Here is a 14,671-nt window from a genome sequence, read left to right as displayed (position 1 = left end):
GAAGCACAATTGGTTTTCTTGACATATATGATAACTCAGTAGTATTACAACTCTGGACAAATGTATATAGATTTGTATTAGAAAGAACAATTCACTTTGGGGGCTGGTGAAATGGCTTGGAGATTAAGAGCACTGGCTGCTCTTCCAGAGGACTTGGGATCTGTTCCCAGCACCCACATGTCAGCCAATGGTAACTTTAGTTCAAGAGGGTCCAATGCCCTCTTCTGACCTCCACAGGCACTGCACATATGTGGTGCATAGACACACACAGACAAAACATCCAAGACACAAAATAAGAATACAATCTTAAAAAAATTATTCAAAAAAGAACATAAATTCTTGGTGTTGGGGAGATGGCTTATTTAGTAAGGACTTGAACTTGGCCCCCAAATCCAATTTAAAAAGCAAGGTTTGTAATCCCCATGTTGTAGAAGCAGAGACAGGTGGATCTCCAGGGCTCACTAGTCAGAAAGCGTAGCTTTCTTGGACAGTTCCACATTAGTGAGAGACCCTGTCTCAAAAAAAAAAAAAAAAAAAAAAAACCCAAAAACAAAAAAGAAAAGTATGGCATCTAAGGAAAACAACTGAGGCTGTCTGGCCTCGGCACACATATGTACAGACACTAGTACACACAAGTGCATCTTTGTGCATGTACACACATATATACATATGCACAAAGGAAAATAATTGTTTCACCTACAGTTTTACAATGACTAGTAAGCCAAATTCAGGACCTATGCAAGGAAAAAAACCACACCAATGTGAGCATGATGTCTGTGGTTGGCAGTGTTTGGTCTTACCTGTCACTGTACACAGACCTCTCAAAGATTCGCACAGACTTCTCTGCCTGTATGAGTTTCCCCGGGAGGGGTTCCAGCTGCACTTTCAGACGGCTCATAAAGGAAAGCGTCTGGAATGTGTAGGACCATCGAGCTGGCTCTTGGTACATCATTTCTAGCAAGTTTCCAGGACCTTTGGAAGTGCCGTCCTACGAGAGAGTACAGAAGGGGAGAATTTCCTAGGAGGTGTGTTATTTTATAGGACACATCCCACCCTCTGCTCTTCCTCAAAGTTCAATATTTAATGTCAAAAATAACCATTCCTTCCACTCAAAACATGAAAAAAGATACAATTTCCCAGCTTAAACTGTGTAAGCAGGGAAGACTGTTCAACCTTGTGTGATACAAATCTGACACAGAGAGAGATGACACAACACGTTAAATGGAACAGGGAGAGTAAAGCAAAACTCACACACAGAATTTGCACACATGCAGAATTCACACACACACAGAACACTGACTGGACCTGTGGAGTCCATCTCGGGTGAGTTAGCTGACTGTCACCTACAAATTCTCCTTTGAATCAAATCCTTCTACGTTAATACCATGGTGACTTTCGGATTCCATTTGTCAGTATTTCTCAAACTTCAAGGCAGATAAGAAAGAAAACAACTGCATGAGTTACACAGACTACTATGTCTTTCATAGAGGAATCATACTTTGTCAAACAAAACCCAATTCCTTATTCATTCTAGGAGCCATGAAACGCAATTTGAAATACCGATTCTGAATGTTCAGATGGGAACAAGTAGTGGACACTCAGGGGCCCAGGTTTATCTTCTAGGCCCAGTTACTGATTCAATGCAAAAGTAAATTTTTCACTCATTCATTCACTCATTCAATCCATTGCTGACGGAGGTTTGTGTGGGTAAGGTATACTATGTGGGCTAGGTACAGTAAAGAGTAGTGAATAAAGAAGTAATACTTACTCAGAGTTCACTGGACTGTTAGTTCATCTTCCAAACAGCTTCCAGAGGTGAGTAATGTTAGAACCATTTTACAAAGGGGACACTCCACTGAGAGGCTAAGTAACTTATTTGTTTAAGGTTCCATGGGGAATAAAATAGGGAATGGGGCTCAAATTGGGCTTTCTCCAGCCTTTTCATTCTACCACCTCTCCTATAAAGATGAACAAGACGCAGTAACTGGATTCAAGGAGTTCACAATGTGGATGACTAAGATATAAAGAGCTAGAATAGAAGGCCAACCATGTAACAAATGTTCAATCATTTATGCTGTAAAGAACTGAAAGAAGTTTCTGGCAAAGAGCATCATTAAGTTTGGAAGTAAATGACAAGCAGAATCTTCACAGGAAATGCAAGCATTGCCCAAATGTGTCAAGAGAGACAATAAGTATCTATAAAATACATGGGCTGGGGCGATGGCTCAGTGAGTAAAGTGATTGTCATGCAACTATAAAGAGCTAAGCTCACATCTGCACACAGAGCAGGCACATCATCTCCGAGCTCCTACAGCAGGATGGAGGGCAGACACAGGAGGGCCCTCCGAAGCCCCTGGGTCAGCAGCCTGGCATACTCTGCACTGGTGAACAAAAGGACTCACTCCAACAAGACGGAGGTGAGGACCTACACCCAAGGTGGTCCTCTGATCCTTTTGTTTTTGACAGCTTGTTCCTGTTTTATCAGTGAGGCAATCTCTTGACTCTTGTTGAGATATCTGTTTTTGCTTCCTATTTTGGGCAATAGCTCTCTCAGCATAAAGACTGACTTTTTCCTTTTCAGTTGCAGAATATAGATATGCATATATAATATTTTATTCTATAATATATGTAATTCAAAATAATAACCCCAAAAATCTTTCAAATAAAGGAAGAAAGGAGGAAATAAAAAAGGAAGAGCAGGCATGGTTTCACTGGATCAAGAAAAAAAATTAAATACAAGAGTTTTCCCTTTTCATTCCAATAAGTTAATGTGGACTCCACAAGCACTTAAAATGGGAAGTGAAGCAATATTGAAATCTACAAATGTAGAGCAAAACCAATTAAAAATACAGGGGGAAATTACAAGGAAAGACAGACGGAATAGAAAAAAACCACAAATGTTAATATTCATGTTTCACAGTTAACAGAAAGTGCAGACCCCAAAATGAGAATTCAGAGGGAACAATCATTTCTCCCCATGTATCTGAATCTGGGCTATACCTTCAATGATTACTAAACCAAACCTAAGACATTTCCCTTTTCCTAAGAAGTCTAAATTGATTCTGTCCTAAACACAGTGGCACCTCAGCACTGATGAATCACCTCAAACTTTACACACATAATATTCTACTTAAAAGTTGACACAGCCAGGTGTGGTGGCAGGTGGGGAGCTGAAGCAGAAGGACCCACATGAGTTTGAGGTCAGCCAGGGTTAAACAGCAAATTCCAGACCAGGCTGGTCACATAAGAAGACCTTATCTCTAAGAAAAGAAAGAGCAGCAGCCATTGTTGTCTCATGACAAAGTGCTCTGAGAGAGCCTTATGAAGAAAATTCAATGTTGGCTGTTGATAAAAAGTGAGCACCCAGCACTATTAGACCAGAGGGGGAGTACTTCCACGGGGAGCATCAGAGGGCTGGACACTGACATCAGAGGGCGCCTCACCAAGGACAGAAAGGAATGACAACTACCTTCCTGCAGTTATTTAATATTCTGTAAACTATCAAAACAAGCAGAAGCATAGAGATAAGTCATGGCAAACTCTTCTAAATAATTCCACTTAGAGGCAACTACTATTGTCTAAAAGTCTGGGCAAAGGACTCCATATGAGAATTGAGTCATAGTATTCAATACAATCAACTACTTTCCATCAAAACAACAACAGGAGTTTGAAAGATAATGAGGATAAATATCATTAACAACACAGTATATATCTACTCAGGAATAAGCTAAATAAGAGCACTACTGGAACAGCTAGAAAACTATTTGTTTAAAAAATAAAACGGGCTGGAAAGATGGCTCAGTGGTTAACAGGACTTGTTGCTGTCCCGGTAGACCTGGGATTTATTTCTATATTCCACATGGCAGCCCACAACCATCAGTAACTCCAGTTCTAGAGGAGCTAATGTCCTCTTCTGTAGTACACAGACATACATTCAGGGAAATTACTCCTACACATAAAATAAATAAATAAATAAATAAATAAATAAATAAATAAATAAATAAATGAGCAAGCAGGCTGAAGATAAAATCGCTTGATGAACAAACATGAGAACCTGAGTTCAGATCCTCAATACCCAGGGAAAAAGCTAGGCATGGCTGCATGCAAGCTAGTAATCCCCGCACTGTGGGGTTCACTGCGAGGTTCCTCTCAAGACAATAAGGTGGAAAGTCAAAGAGCAGGACACCTGTTGTCCTCCCATTCAAGCGCACAGGCAAGCACACTGTTAGGTGTGCGAACGCACACATGCACAAGAAAACAAATTAGAGTCTTTTTACAACTTTTTTTGTTGTTTTGTTTTTGGAGACAGGTTTTCTCTGTGTAGCCCTGGCTATCTTGGAACTCAACTCACTCTGTAGACCAGCCTGACCTCAGACTCACAGAGATCCACCTGCCTCTGCCTCCCGAGTGCTGAGATTAAAGGCGAGTGCCAAACCGCCCAGTGAGTCTTAAAACTTTTGAAGCTACATACAGCAGAAAGAAATAAAAGAGGATGTTAAAATCTTGAGCTATTGGAGGCATAAAAAGCAAAACAAACAAACAAACAAAAACAAAAACAACCAAAACAAACAGAAAACCAAAAAACAAAACCGAGCCTCCAAGATGGTTCAGAGGGTAAAGGAACCTGTTGCCAAGCCTGACAATCTACCCAGAACTTTCAGGGCTGGGGAGATGGTCCAGTGGGTCACAGTGCTTGCTCTAAAAGCATGAGGACTTGTGTTTGAAATCCCAGTATCCATGTAAAAAGCAGAGCTTTTGAGATTAGAGACAGACAGTCAAATCCTGGGTAGCCAGTCCAGCTAGTTTAATGAGACACTGCACCAAGGCAATATAATAGAGAATGGCAGAGGGAAACAATACCCTGCTCTGGCCACCACATGCCTGTGCACACTCACACATGTATAGCATGAGAGAGAGAGAGAGAGAGAGAGAGAGAGAGAGAGAGAGAGAGAGAGAGAGAGAGAGAGAGGGGTGGGGCAGACAGGCAGTCATTAACATCAAAGGCAACAAACAGTGAAGAAAAGATGGTCAAATTTGACTACATAAAATCTAACCCAGTCTATGCAGTGGTGAGGCACACCTTTAATCCTAGTACTTGGAAGTCATCCTGATCTACGGAGCAGTTCCATGAGAGCCAAGGCTACACAGAGAAACCCTGTCTTGAAAAACCAAAATCCCAAAACCAAACCAAACCAAAATAAAACAAAGAAACTAAACTGAAGGCTGGTGAGATGGCAAAGCAGGTTAAAGTACTTGCTGCTAAGTTTGGACATGAATCCAAACTCCAGGGCCTACATGGTAGGAGAGAAATGACTTCAGTAAGTGTGGAAGGGTCTGGGCTTAATCCTCAGCCCTAGGGGGAAAAAAGAAAGGAAAAGGAAGAGGAAGAGGAAGAGGAAGAGGAAGAGGAAGAGGCAGAGGCAGAGGCAGAGGCAGAGGCAGAGGCAGAGGCAGAGGCAGGCTGGAAAGAAGCCCACACCCATGCTCCAATGTACCTTACCTTCTCTTGAGCATCTCTTTTGCTCCTAACTGCTGAGCTCAAATCTATTTTAAACTATCTTCACCAACCCCCACCCAATCCATCAACGCCCCCACCCCCCACAAAAAAAAAAAAAAGAAAAAGAAAAGGAAGACTGGGGAGATGGCTCAGTTGGCAAAATGTTTGCTTTTGAAGGGTGAGGACCTGAGTTTGATTCCCAGAACCCACATAAAATGAAAGCAGGAAGACCAAGAGTTGAAGGTAGCCCAGGGTACAAAAGACTCTGTCTCAAAAGGCAAATACAGAGGACTGGGAAGGTGGCTCAGTGGTTAAGAGCACCTAGGGAGTGGAGAACTCAATTCCATTACTCCAGTGGTGGAGTAGCAAACACTTTGTGAGTGTATTTTAAAATGTCACTACTTGCTTCTGGCATACTCAGAAAAAGATATAATCTGTTTCTAATGGAAAATTTTACAAATATACATCTGCACACATACAAGCATATAAACAGATGACTAGAAAAACATACCTCCAATCAGCATAGCATGATGGTCACACAGGCAGCATCGCTCTGGACTGGAGTAAGGAACCTGGCGCCCAGATCCCACTCTATGGTGTTTTACCATACAGAGCACTGGCGAGTGCCCACTGGGCTCTGAGCAATCACTCTTGGTAAACTGAGTGGAAAGGAAATGCACTACACACTGCATCACTCACACAAAGTGGCTTTAAAACGGAAAACAGCCCGGAGGAAACCTGAGGGTGTTCTCAAGAGATTAGGTCTGAGAAGAAGGAGAAAGCCCTCTTAGCCTCAACTGTCCATGGGGATTGTGGCAGCACAGAAAAGGTAAGATTTAGAAAGGTGAAAGAATCTGAACCAAGGAGCCCAAGTCACAGTGGTTCAACACACGTTCCAGGTACCTGCAGGAGTTCATGAGACCAGCAGCCATTCCCTCAGCTATTCTGAGCTTTGTCTAAACTGACCCTTCCCCATTCACACTAATGTGGCAGGGCTTGAAAGCAAACCTCTGCCTTGGCAGAAGCAGCAGGCCTGACACTAGGGTGGAGTTGTGAGGTATGAGTGAAATGTAGGGTGTGTGTGTTGGGGGGTGGTGTGAGGGCTGGAGAGATGGCTCAGAGGTTAAGAGCACTGGCTGTTCTTCCAGAGGTCCTGAGTTCAATTCCCAGCAACCACATGGTGGCTCACAACCCTCTGTAATGAGATATGGTGCCCTCTTCTGGCGTGCAGGCATATATGGAGTCATAATGTTGTATACATAATAAATAAATAAATCTTTAAAAAAAAAAAAAAAGAAATGTGGGATCAGTCCAGCTTGGAAGAGACCTGGCAGACATTAAAAAATTTAAAAATGTGAGTGCTTGTCTCTACATTGACTCAGTAAGGTCCCTTCCTATGTCTAAGAAGTCTTCATTGACTATTAATCCTGCCAGCCAGCTTCAATAAGAGCAACACAAATACTTAAGGGTAGGAATGACAACATTAAACTTCAAAGCTTGGATGGTTGGGCATGCTTGGGAAACCACAAAGACAGGAGGCGGGCGCTTACACAGACACAGAAGCCACAAAAATCAAAACTAAACATATTCAAACAAGTCATATCCTCTGTGGCCTGCTTTCTGGAATGAAGCAATTTTAAATAGACAAGCTGGGCTACTTCATCTCCCCAGAGTAAATTAAATTACTCCAATTGGACTGCTTGCCCATGTCTGCCAACTACCCCGCCCCCCCCAGCTGAAAACTTACTTTTTGGGTGCCAGCAGCTTGGATATTCTGCCATGTTGCTACAGGTTCTGTAGCCACCTGCCACTCTGGGTGAGTATTCGTGAGTAGCTTCACAAAGGTGGATTTGCCCACAGCTGCAATGCAAATGGCACGTGTTGGGATGCTTCCCAAATCTGGATGAAGGAGGCAGCCACTAACCTCTGCCACCAGTGCCCATCTCACGGGAGCAAGGGCCAGCTTTTCCAGCTTCAAAACTTGGCAGCCATATGAGTCACTGTCAGCTTGGTGATGGAATGGGCAGCTAACCAGCTACCACAGAGAGCACAGGCAACAGGGAGGAGACATGGCCTTAGGATTCAGGCTGCAGTTTTAATGAACCAACTTCCGGGAGGCAGAGTATTTAGTAACTGTTGAAAACAGAACCTTCAAAAGTGGGTGAAACTGGTGACATATGACTATAGAGCCGGGTCATGACTGTAGAAACTCTAAGTTGAAGAAAGACCATCACGAGCCTCACTCATTCAACAAGCGTAACAAATACAGAGGGCTAACTTGTGCTTGAGACTGTCAAGCACTGGGGTATGATGGTAATAAAACACTAGGAAGCATTTTATCCCCAGAGGACATGGGTGAAGGGCACTAAGCAAACACACAGGAAGCTACTGATAAATCACGCTGTGCTGAGAAGGGAAATGCAGAATGCCTCAGATGTAGCTTGGAAGGTTGGGAAAGGCCCCCTTTTAAGGAAATGTCATCTAAGGAAGCCCCAAAGGATGAGCAGTCAGCCAGGCAGAGAGTGGGTGAGGGATAGATAACCCACACACACGGGAGCAGAGCAGTATGAACCGAGGTCTGGAAGACGCAAGGAAGAGAAGGCTGCAGCCCCAGAAACAACTGGCAGAGATGCAGCACCACAAGTGAGTGACAAGAGCAGTTCAGGATGGGGGAGGGGCGGGCAGACAGGTGGTGAAGTGCAGGCTACACAGGTACACAGGGCCTCACGGGTTTGACCTCTTAGGGCAAAGATAAGTCAGAAGCCATGGGTTTCAGCAGGGAAATGACAAAACTCTGTCTCGGCTTGATTGTGGTGACAGCAAGGAGGTGGAACCAACCTCGTCCCAGAAGACCCCACCTATTTCCATTTATGCCTACATCTAGCTCATCTGTCCTGAGTTCCAGGTGGACAGACCTTCTGGACATCCCAGGCACAGCTCAAAGTCAGTGCATTCCCAAATAAATCCATCACCAACCCACCATGCAGAGTTTCCCCGCCCTGCAGACCTAGAGCAGGGCAACATCCACTGCTGTCAGAGCGGACTCCTCTTCTGGACCTCCAGAGGCCCCAAGGCCATTTGCCTGTATTTCTTGGCTTTTCCTGAATTGTCCCTTTTCTGGGTTTGCACCTCCACACTCAGGACCAGCATGGTCCCTGCTTCTTTGATGCCAGCTGTGCTCTCTGCAACTGAACCTCTACACTGCAGCATGTGAAGGCATCTTAAGATGCTGTCAGGACTGGGTGTGGTGGTGCATCCCAGCACTCAGGGATGCTGGGGCAGGAAGTTCATGAATTTGAAGCCAGTTGAGGCTAGACAGTGAGTATGAGGCCAGCTTGGATACATAATGAAATGCTGTCTCAATACAAAAATCCTTTGCTTTCATCAAAAACAAACATATATATATATATATATATATATATATATAATCTCCATCCATCCATCCATCCATCCATCCATCCATCCATCCATCCATCCATCCCATCACCTGGGGGTGAGGTGGCATGCCATGACATGCAATGTGGAGATCAGAGGACAACTTGATCTCTTCATGTGGGTCCTGGGGATCAAACTCAGGTCACCAGGCTTGGTAGCAGGCACCTTTGCTTCCTAAGCCATCTCACCAGCTTTGGTTTTCAAAATTACATTTATTTACTTATATGTACAATGGTGGACATGCGGAGGTCAGAAGACAACTTATGAAAATTGAACTCAGGTGGTCAGGGTTGGCATCGGGTGCCTTTATCTGCTGAGCCATCTTGCTGGCCCTGTTGCCTTCAGATAAAATCCATTCTTATAGGCACTGTCGGATTCAACAGGACCCGGCCCTTACCTATACCCTTCCATGCTCTGCTCTTCTGCTGACCCTAGCTCCTTGTAACCTTAGTCATACCATGATCTGTCCCAGAAGTATGACTACACTGCTCTCCCATTTGCTAGAGCATGCCCTCTCTACTCCCGGTCAATTCCTCCTCAGCCTTCAAGGGCTTGCTCAGGTGGCCCTCATGTGCCAAGCCTGTGTTGACATTGATAACCAAGCTAGCTACACCTTTCCCAGTGGCATGATGCTCTAGATGTGACTGCACCGCTACAATGACAACTGCCTCTCTAGGTGGAGGATGAGGCTTTGCTAGGACAGAAAACCAAACCTAGCCTCACATTCTGCCTCAACAAACAAAATATTAATTTCAGTTTCCCCCCAAAAAGACCAGTCTGAATGTGGTAGTTTGCACCTTTGATCCTAGCACTTGGGAGGTGGAGGCAGAGGCAGGTAGATCTCTTTGAGTTTGAGACCACCTGGTCTACATACTGAGTTCTAGGGCAGCCAAGGTTATGCACTAAAACCTCTCTTTAAAAACAAACAAACAAACAAACAAAAAGCCTTCAGAAGGGATCTTAAGCTCAATCTCCTTGATCAGAAGTGGTCTCTCTCTGGGGCATCCAAATGGAACCCTGTGTGTGTGTGTTTAATCAGAAGTGCCATGTCTCAGCACAGGAGCCCACACATCAATCTGTGGCATTCATCACACAGCACCCTCCTCTGAGAACACAGTCACGCTCTTCTCCGTCCCACCTCCACCCAACTTTGCCTGTTCATCTTGCTCTGCCTCTGCTCTTCCCACACAGAGGTGAGTAAACACTTTCTCTTCCCTCACAGCTCCAGGCCAGTGGCTTAATTCTTCCTCCTCCAGTCCAACATCTCACCTCCAGGTAGCTCCCAATTCCTACTAAATTGGTGAGTTACCAACTGGTTGAGATACAGATTTTTCAAACCTGCCTGTGCTGAGTAGGTCTTGGCTTAATATATGTAGCCTAGGTAGCTAATAGTGTGGGTTGTTCAGTAAGTCTGAAAGCTGGCCCTTATGTTTAGGCTGAAAGGTTACTTAAACATTTAAAATGATATTTACTCCACGTGCCATGACAAGTGTGCAGAGGACAGAGGACAACTGGCAGGAGGGGTTTCTCTCTTTACACCATGTGAGTCCCTGGGGACTGAATTCCTATCCTTGGATTTGGCAGCAAGTACCTTTACTCACTGAGCCATCTTGCCAGCTACCGAGAATTTAAAGTCATATGACAAGGCAAGGCACCGTGGCCCATGCCTATAAACTCTGCAATTGGGAGGAAAAGAACAGAACAGAACTATTGAAAGTTGGAGGCCAGCTTGGGCTACAGAGCATATTCCAGGCCAGCCCCAGATACAAAGACTGTCTCAAAACAAGCAAACAAATAAAAAGTAAATAAATAAAACAAAAGAATGAAGGCAGCTGCTCTGCTGGCCAGAACTAAATGATGATTAGACCTGTTTGCACCTGCAGGTTAGGGAGTATCAGCTTCATATCTGAGATCAGATAGAGTCAGTTCATCTCAGGGCAGTCGAATGCTGAGAATTCAGAGCATGCCAGTTAAACATGTCAACAAATACAACGGGAAACCTACCTTTCCAACTATTGGAACAACAACCACTTTTCATGTTTGGGGCACCCTGCATACAGCTTCCATCAATTCCAAGGCTTCTAGAAAGCCGGCTTAGTGATCAGAAACCAACATCAGCACAGAAAGGCAGTAAACAGTGATAGAAGGTTCCCAGAACTGTGCCTGCATGTTACTAGGGCTGGGAGAGCCTGAGTAATTCACTATGGAGCAGCATACCATTAGAACTGAGCTGTGCTCAGGCACCACCCACACATGTGGAACAATCACTTCAATAATACAAGGTATTTAAATAAAACCTGGAGATGGCGTAAATTTCCAGTGTTGTAATCACTACTATTCTTCCAGAGGACCTGAGTCCAGTTCTTAGCACCCACACTGGACCACTCACAACAGTCTTTAACTACAGTTTCTGGGGAACTGATGCCCTCTTCTGGTCTCAACCGGTATTGCATGCAGGTGAACACGGCCCACACAGACAAACCTGCATACACATGATTAAAAATAATAAAATCTTAGTGTTCTCAGAGGCTTGCTAATGACAAGAATACCATGTCTACAGCCAGCCTCCCTTCAGATCATTTTTTTTTAATCTTGAATTTAGCACAACTTAGAGCCCCCTGTGGCCATTGCCTGTCTCACTGCATCCCACCCCTCAGTCTCCCTTTAGAACCTTAGCTGTTGGTATACTCTATGTTGATTATACACAGGAAGCACTTTCTTAAGAGTTCAACGTGTGAGTTTCACTTTAGGACTGTCCTTCCACAAACCAGACAGAGTCCTGTTGTGACTGCTCATCTTTTCCTAAGTCATGGCTTTTTTTCCCCCTCACAAACTTTTCTATAAACTGAATGCTTGTTAATTATGCTACAATATGGTAGTGACAGAAACTGACCTAATGCCCCAGTTACCATATTCTTTTTTTTTTTTTAATATTTAGTTTTACTTTATGTGCATTGGTGTTTTGCCTGCATGTATGTCTGTGTGACGCTGTCAGATCTTGGAGTTACAGTTGTTAGGCACCATGTGGGTGCTAAGACTTAAACCTGGGTCCTCTGGAACAGCAGTCGATGCTCTTAACCACTGAGCCATTTCTCCAGACATTTTTTTTAAATTTATTTACTTTTATCTTATGTGCATTGGTGTTTTGCCTGCAGGTAAGTCTGTGTGGGAGTGTCAGATCTTGGTGTTAACAGACACCAAGATGCCATGTGGGTGCTGGGATTTGAACCTGGGTTCTTTGGGAAAGCAGTCAGGGCCCTTAACCACTGAGCCATCTTTCCAGCCTTTGGATACCATATTTTCTATTATTCTAAATGTAGAATAGTGGCATCTCATGGGAACTTTTAAAATTCACTACCACATCTGGGCATTTTGGGGGGGAGGGTAGGGAGTTCCAGACAGGGTTTCTCTGTGTATTCCTGGCTATCCTGGAACTAGTTCTGTGGACCAGGCTGGCATCAAACTCAGAAATCTGCCGGTTTCTGCCTCCCAAGTGCTGGGATTAAAGTTGTGCACCACTATACCCAAATTTTCTTTTCCTCAATAAGATAGAAAACATGAGGGAAAATAATTCAACTGGAAGCCTTTACTAAAGTCAAATGGCAGTAAATATAAATAAGATATCCAGCATATTAAAAATCTTTTCCCAAGAAAATGAAGTCAGGAACTGCTGCTGTGCACACTCCTCCAGCAGAAACTCTCGGAGCACCTACTAAGTGAACTGTAGCTAAAGCAACAAAGCAGGCTGAGCTTTGTCCTCAAGGACCTTCCTCTTCATCAGCCTTGACACTAAGCCCAGGATCATAAAGGTTCTAATCCTAAAAGCATTCTGGGAAAAACTTAGTAAATCAGTCAACAAGCATTAAAGAAACTTAGTAAGTTTATATGGTTTCTCTTTTATTCTTCTCATGGGAAACTATTTACAAGGAAAAAAAAAAGTTCCTCAAAGCATGATGTGAACTCAGCCTTTCTGCAAGAAAGGGACTGACTGTTGGTGCTCTCCTTCCTACTGTGCCTACGGGTGACTCATCCTTCCACTGTCGCTTTCTCTGAAGCCTCCTTGAACTCTCTCCAGCTCCACTCCATCCCTAGGCAGGGTTAACTACTGCCTGCTCTAGTTTACCAAGGTATTAGACTGTAATTATTTGTTCCCTCTTCTCCACTCACCAGCCAGGCTGGGAGCTTGCTTTAGGAAGACAGACTGCACCTTCCTCCTTTCCCATGCTGAGTGCCTGGCCAGGTACTAAGAATAGAAATGGGGGGATAAGAATGAGGTGACTCACAAAGACAAGAGAATCCAAGATCCAGTATTAGAAACAGGTAGGTTCTTCCCCACCAGGATTCTTTGCTCATTTTAAAAATTTGATACAAGTAAAAGACACATCAGTGTGCATAAGATTCCTAATTTTGAATACAGGAAAAACATGTCTTTAGCAAAGCTCTTGTCTTAACACACAAGTCTTCAGACTGGGAGGGATGTGGTTTTTGAAAGTGAAAAAATCAAAATGGGCTCAGATGGCCCACTGTTAGTTGCCTCATTTGACAACTTGTGCTTCAAATAGTCACAACGTAATGGATTTCGGGAGACAGTAGGTGACACATATCATGGATGAACAGAACTAAAAGGTCAGCTAGGTATTTTATTGTTTGGGCTTTCAGGAGTTCTAAGTGCCAAACTTTCAACTGCAGCCATACACTGCCTAGCTTCCTGATCACACCATTCCTTTTCCTCTGTGTACCAATGACTAATCTCCACATGGATGTGCTAGGACAGGACTCTGGCAATCACTTCATGAGCACAAAGGCAGAGCAACACAAAAACAAACGGCCCCCTGGCTCCAACTCAGGGAAGCTACTGAACATGCAAACAATCTCAACAGCACTCAGGTGCAAACAGTTATGGGTAGGAAGTTCTGCCAACCCACACAGGATGAGTAACTCTGTGTGGGACATGTCATCTGAGTGTGTGGTGATGGGATCAACTGGTGACTAAAGTCAAGTCAGATGTAGTCTTCCAGATCACTCTGCATCACCTCCAAAGCTTTACCTACTCACACCTGTCACCAGCTCCACTCCTGGTATCTTGGCCCCCTCTCCAGTCTCTGCACTTTGGGTACATAGTCAATCAGCTCAGGATCTCCTTAGGGTGATATATAGACTCCTCAGACAAAATGTATTACTCGTACCTCCCCAGAACAGCTCTCCCTTTATTTCATCCTCTGCTTCCTGAGTCACAATCTAAACTATAGATCTGAGCATCCCCTCTTCCTCCTCCTCCTCCTCCTCCACTTTGCAGCCACTAAGTCCTGGCAATCTCAATTCCAGCCTACCCTTTGAAGTGTCATTCAAGCCCGTGTCATCTTTCCTCCTTCAACTACAACAGTCATAGAAACTAGTTTATTTACTCTGGAACTTTCCCATTTACCTACTTGTGCATTGGACAAGCTAGAAACAAAGCACATGGGTACTGCAACAAATGTGACACAGAAAGTGTCTACTTTATGAAGCATCTGTTTATTCACTTACCGCAGCCTGTCTCTTTCTAGAAACTAACCTGGTTATGGCGCACACTGATTTCAATTCTCTAGTAGCTCAGACAGCCGCCTACTGCCCACAGGATAAACTGGTATCATAGGCTCACAACATCTGGCCAGTCATCCTCTGCAAACCTCTTGTTCTGCCACTACCGTATTTTTCTTGTTACGATGGCAAACTACCTGACAAAACAATCAAAGGAAG

The 14,671-nt window shown here is 44.0% G+C and overlaps 1 protein-coding gene across 6 annotated transcripts in view; it reads right to left on the bottom strand.

Moving 5' to 3' along the window:
* Dguok (deoxyguanosine kinase) overlaps positions 1-14,671 on the bottom strand; it is a 29,147-nt gene that overhangs the window by 12,137 nt on the left and 2,339 nt on the right. For 3 of the 6 annotated variants that reach the window (XM_027428815.2, XM_027428816.2, XM_027428814.2), the window contains exons 2-3: positions 7,245-7,357; positions 801-988 (exon numbers count right to left, since the gene is read on the bottom strand). In XM_027428815.2, the coding sequence (XP_027284616.1) occupies positions 801-988; positions 7,245-7,357 (301 nt within the window). Of the gene's footprint in view, positions 1-800; positions 989-7,244; positions 7,358-14,486; positions 14,650-14,671 lie in introns of all 6 variants that reach the window. The other 3 variants (XM_027428817.2, XM_027428818.2, XM_027428819.2) reach the window with 2 other exon arrangements.

The sequence above is a fragment of the Cricetulus griseus genome, chromosome 8 (genome assembly GCF_003668045.3).
Source record: "Cricetulus griseus strain 17A/GY chromosome 8, alternate assembly CriGri-PICRH-1.0, whole genome shotgun sequence".
NCBI lineage: Eukaryota > Metazoa > Chordata > Mammalia > Rodentia > Cricetidae > Cricetulus > Cricetulus griseus.
Note: the sequence above shows the minus strand (reverse complement) of the source record. Positions and strands in the feature narration are given on the sequence as shown.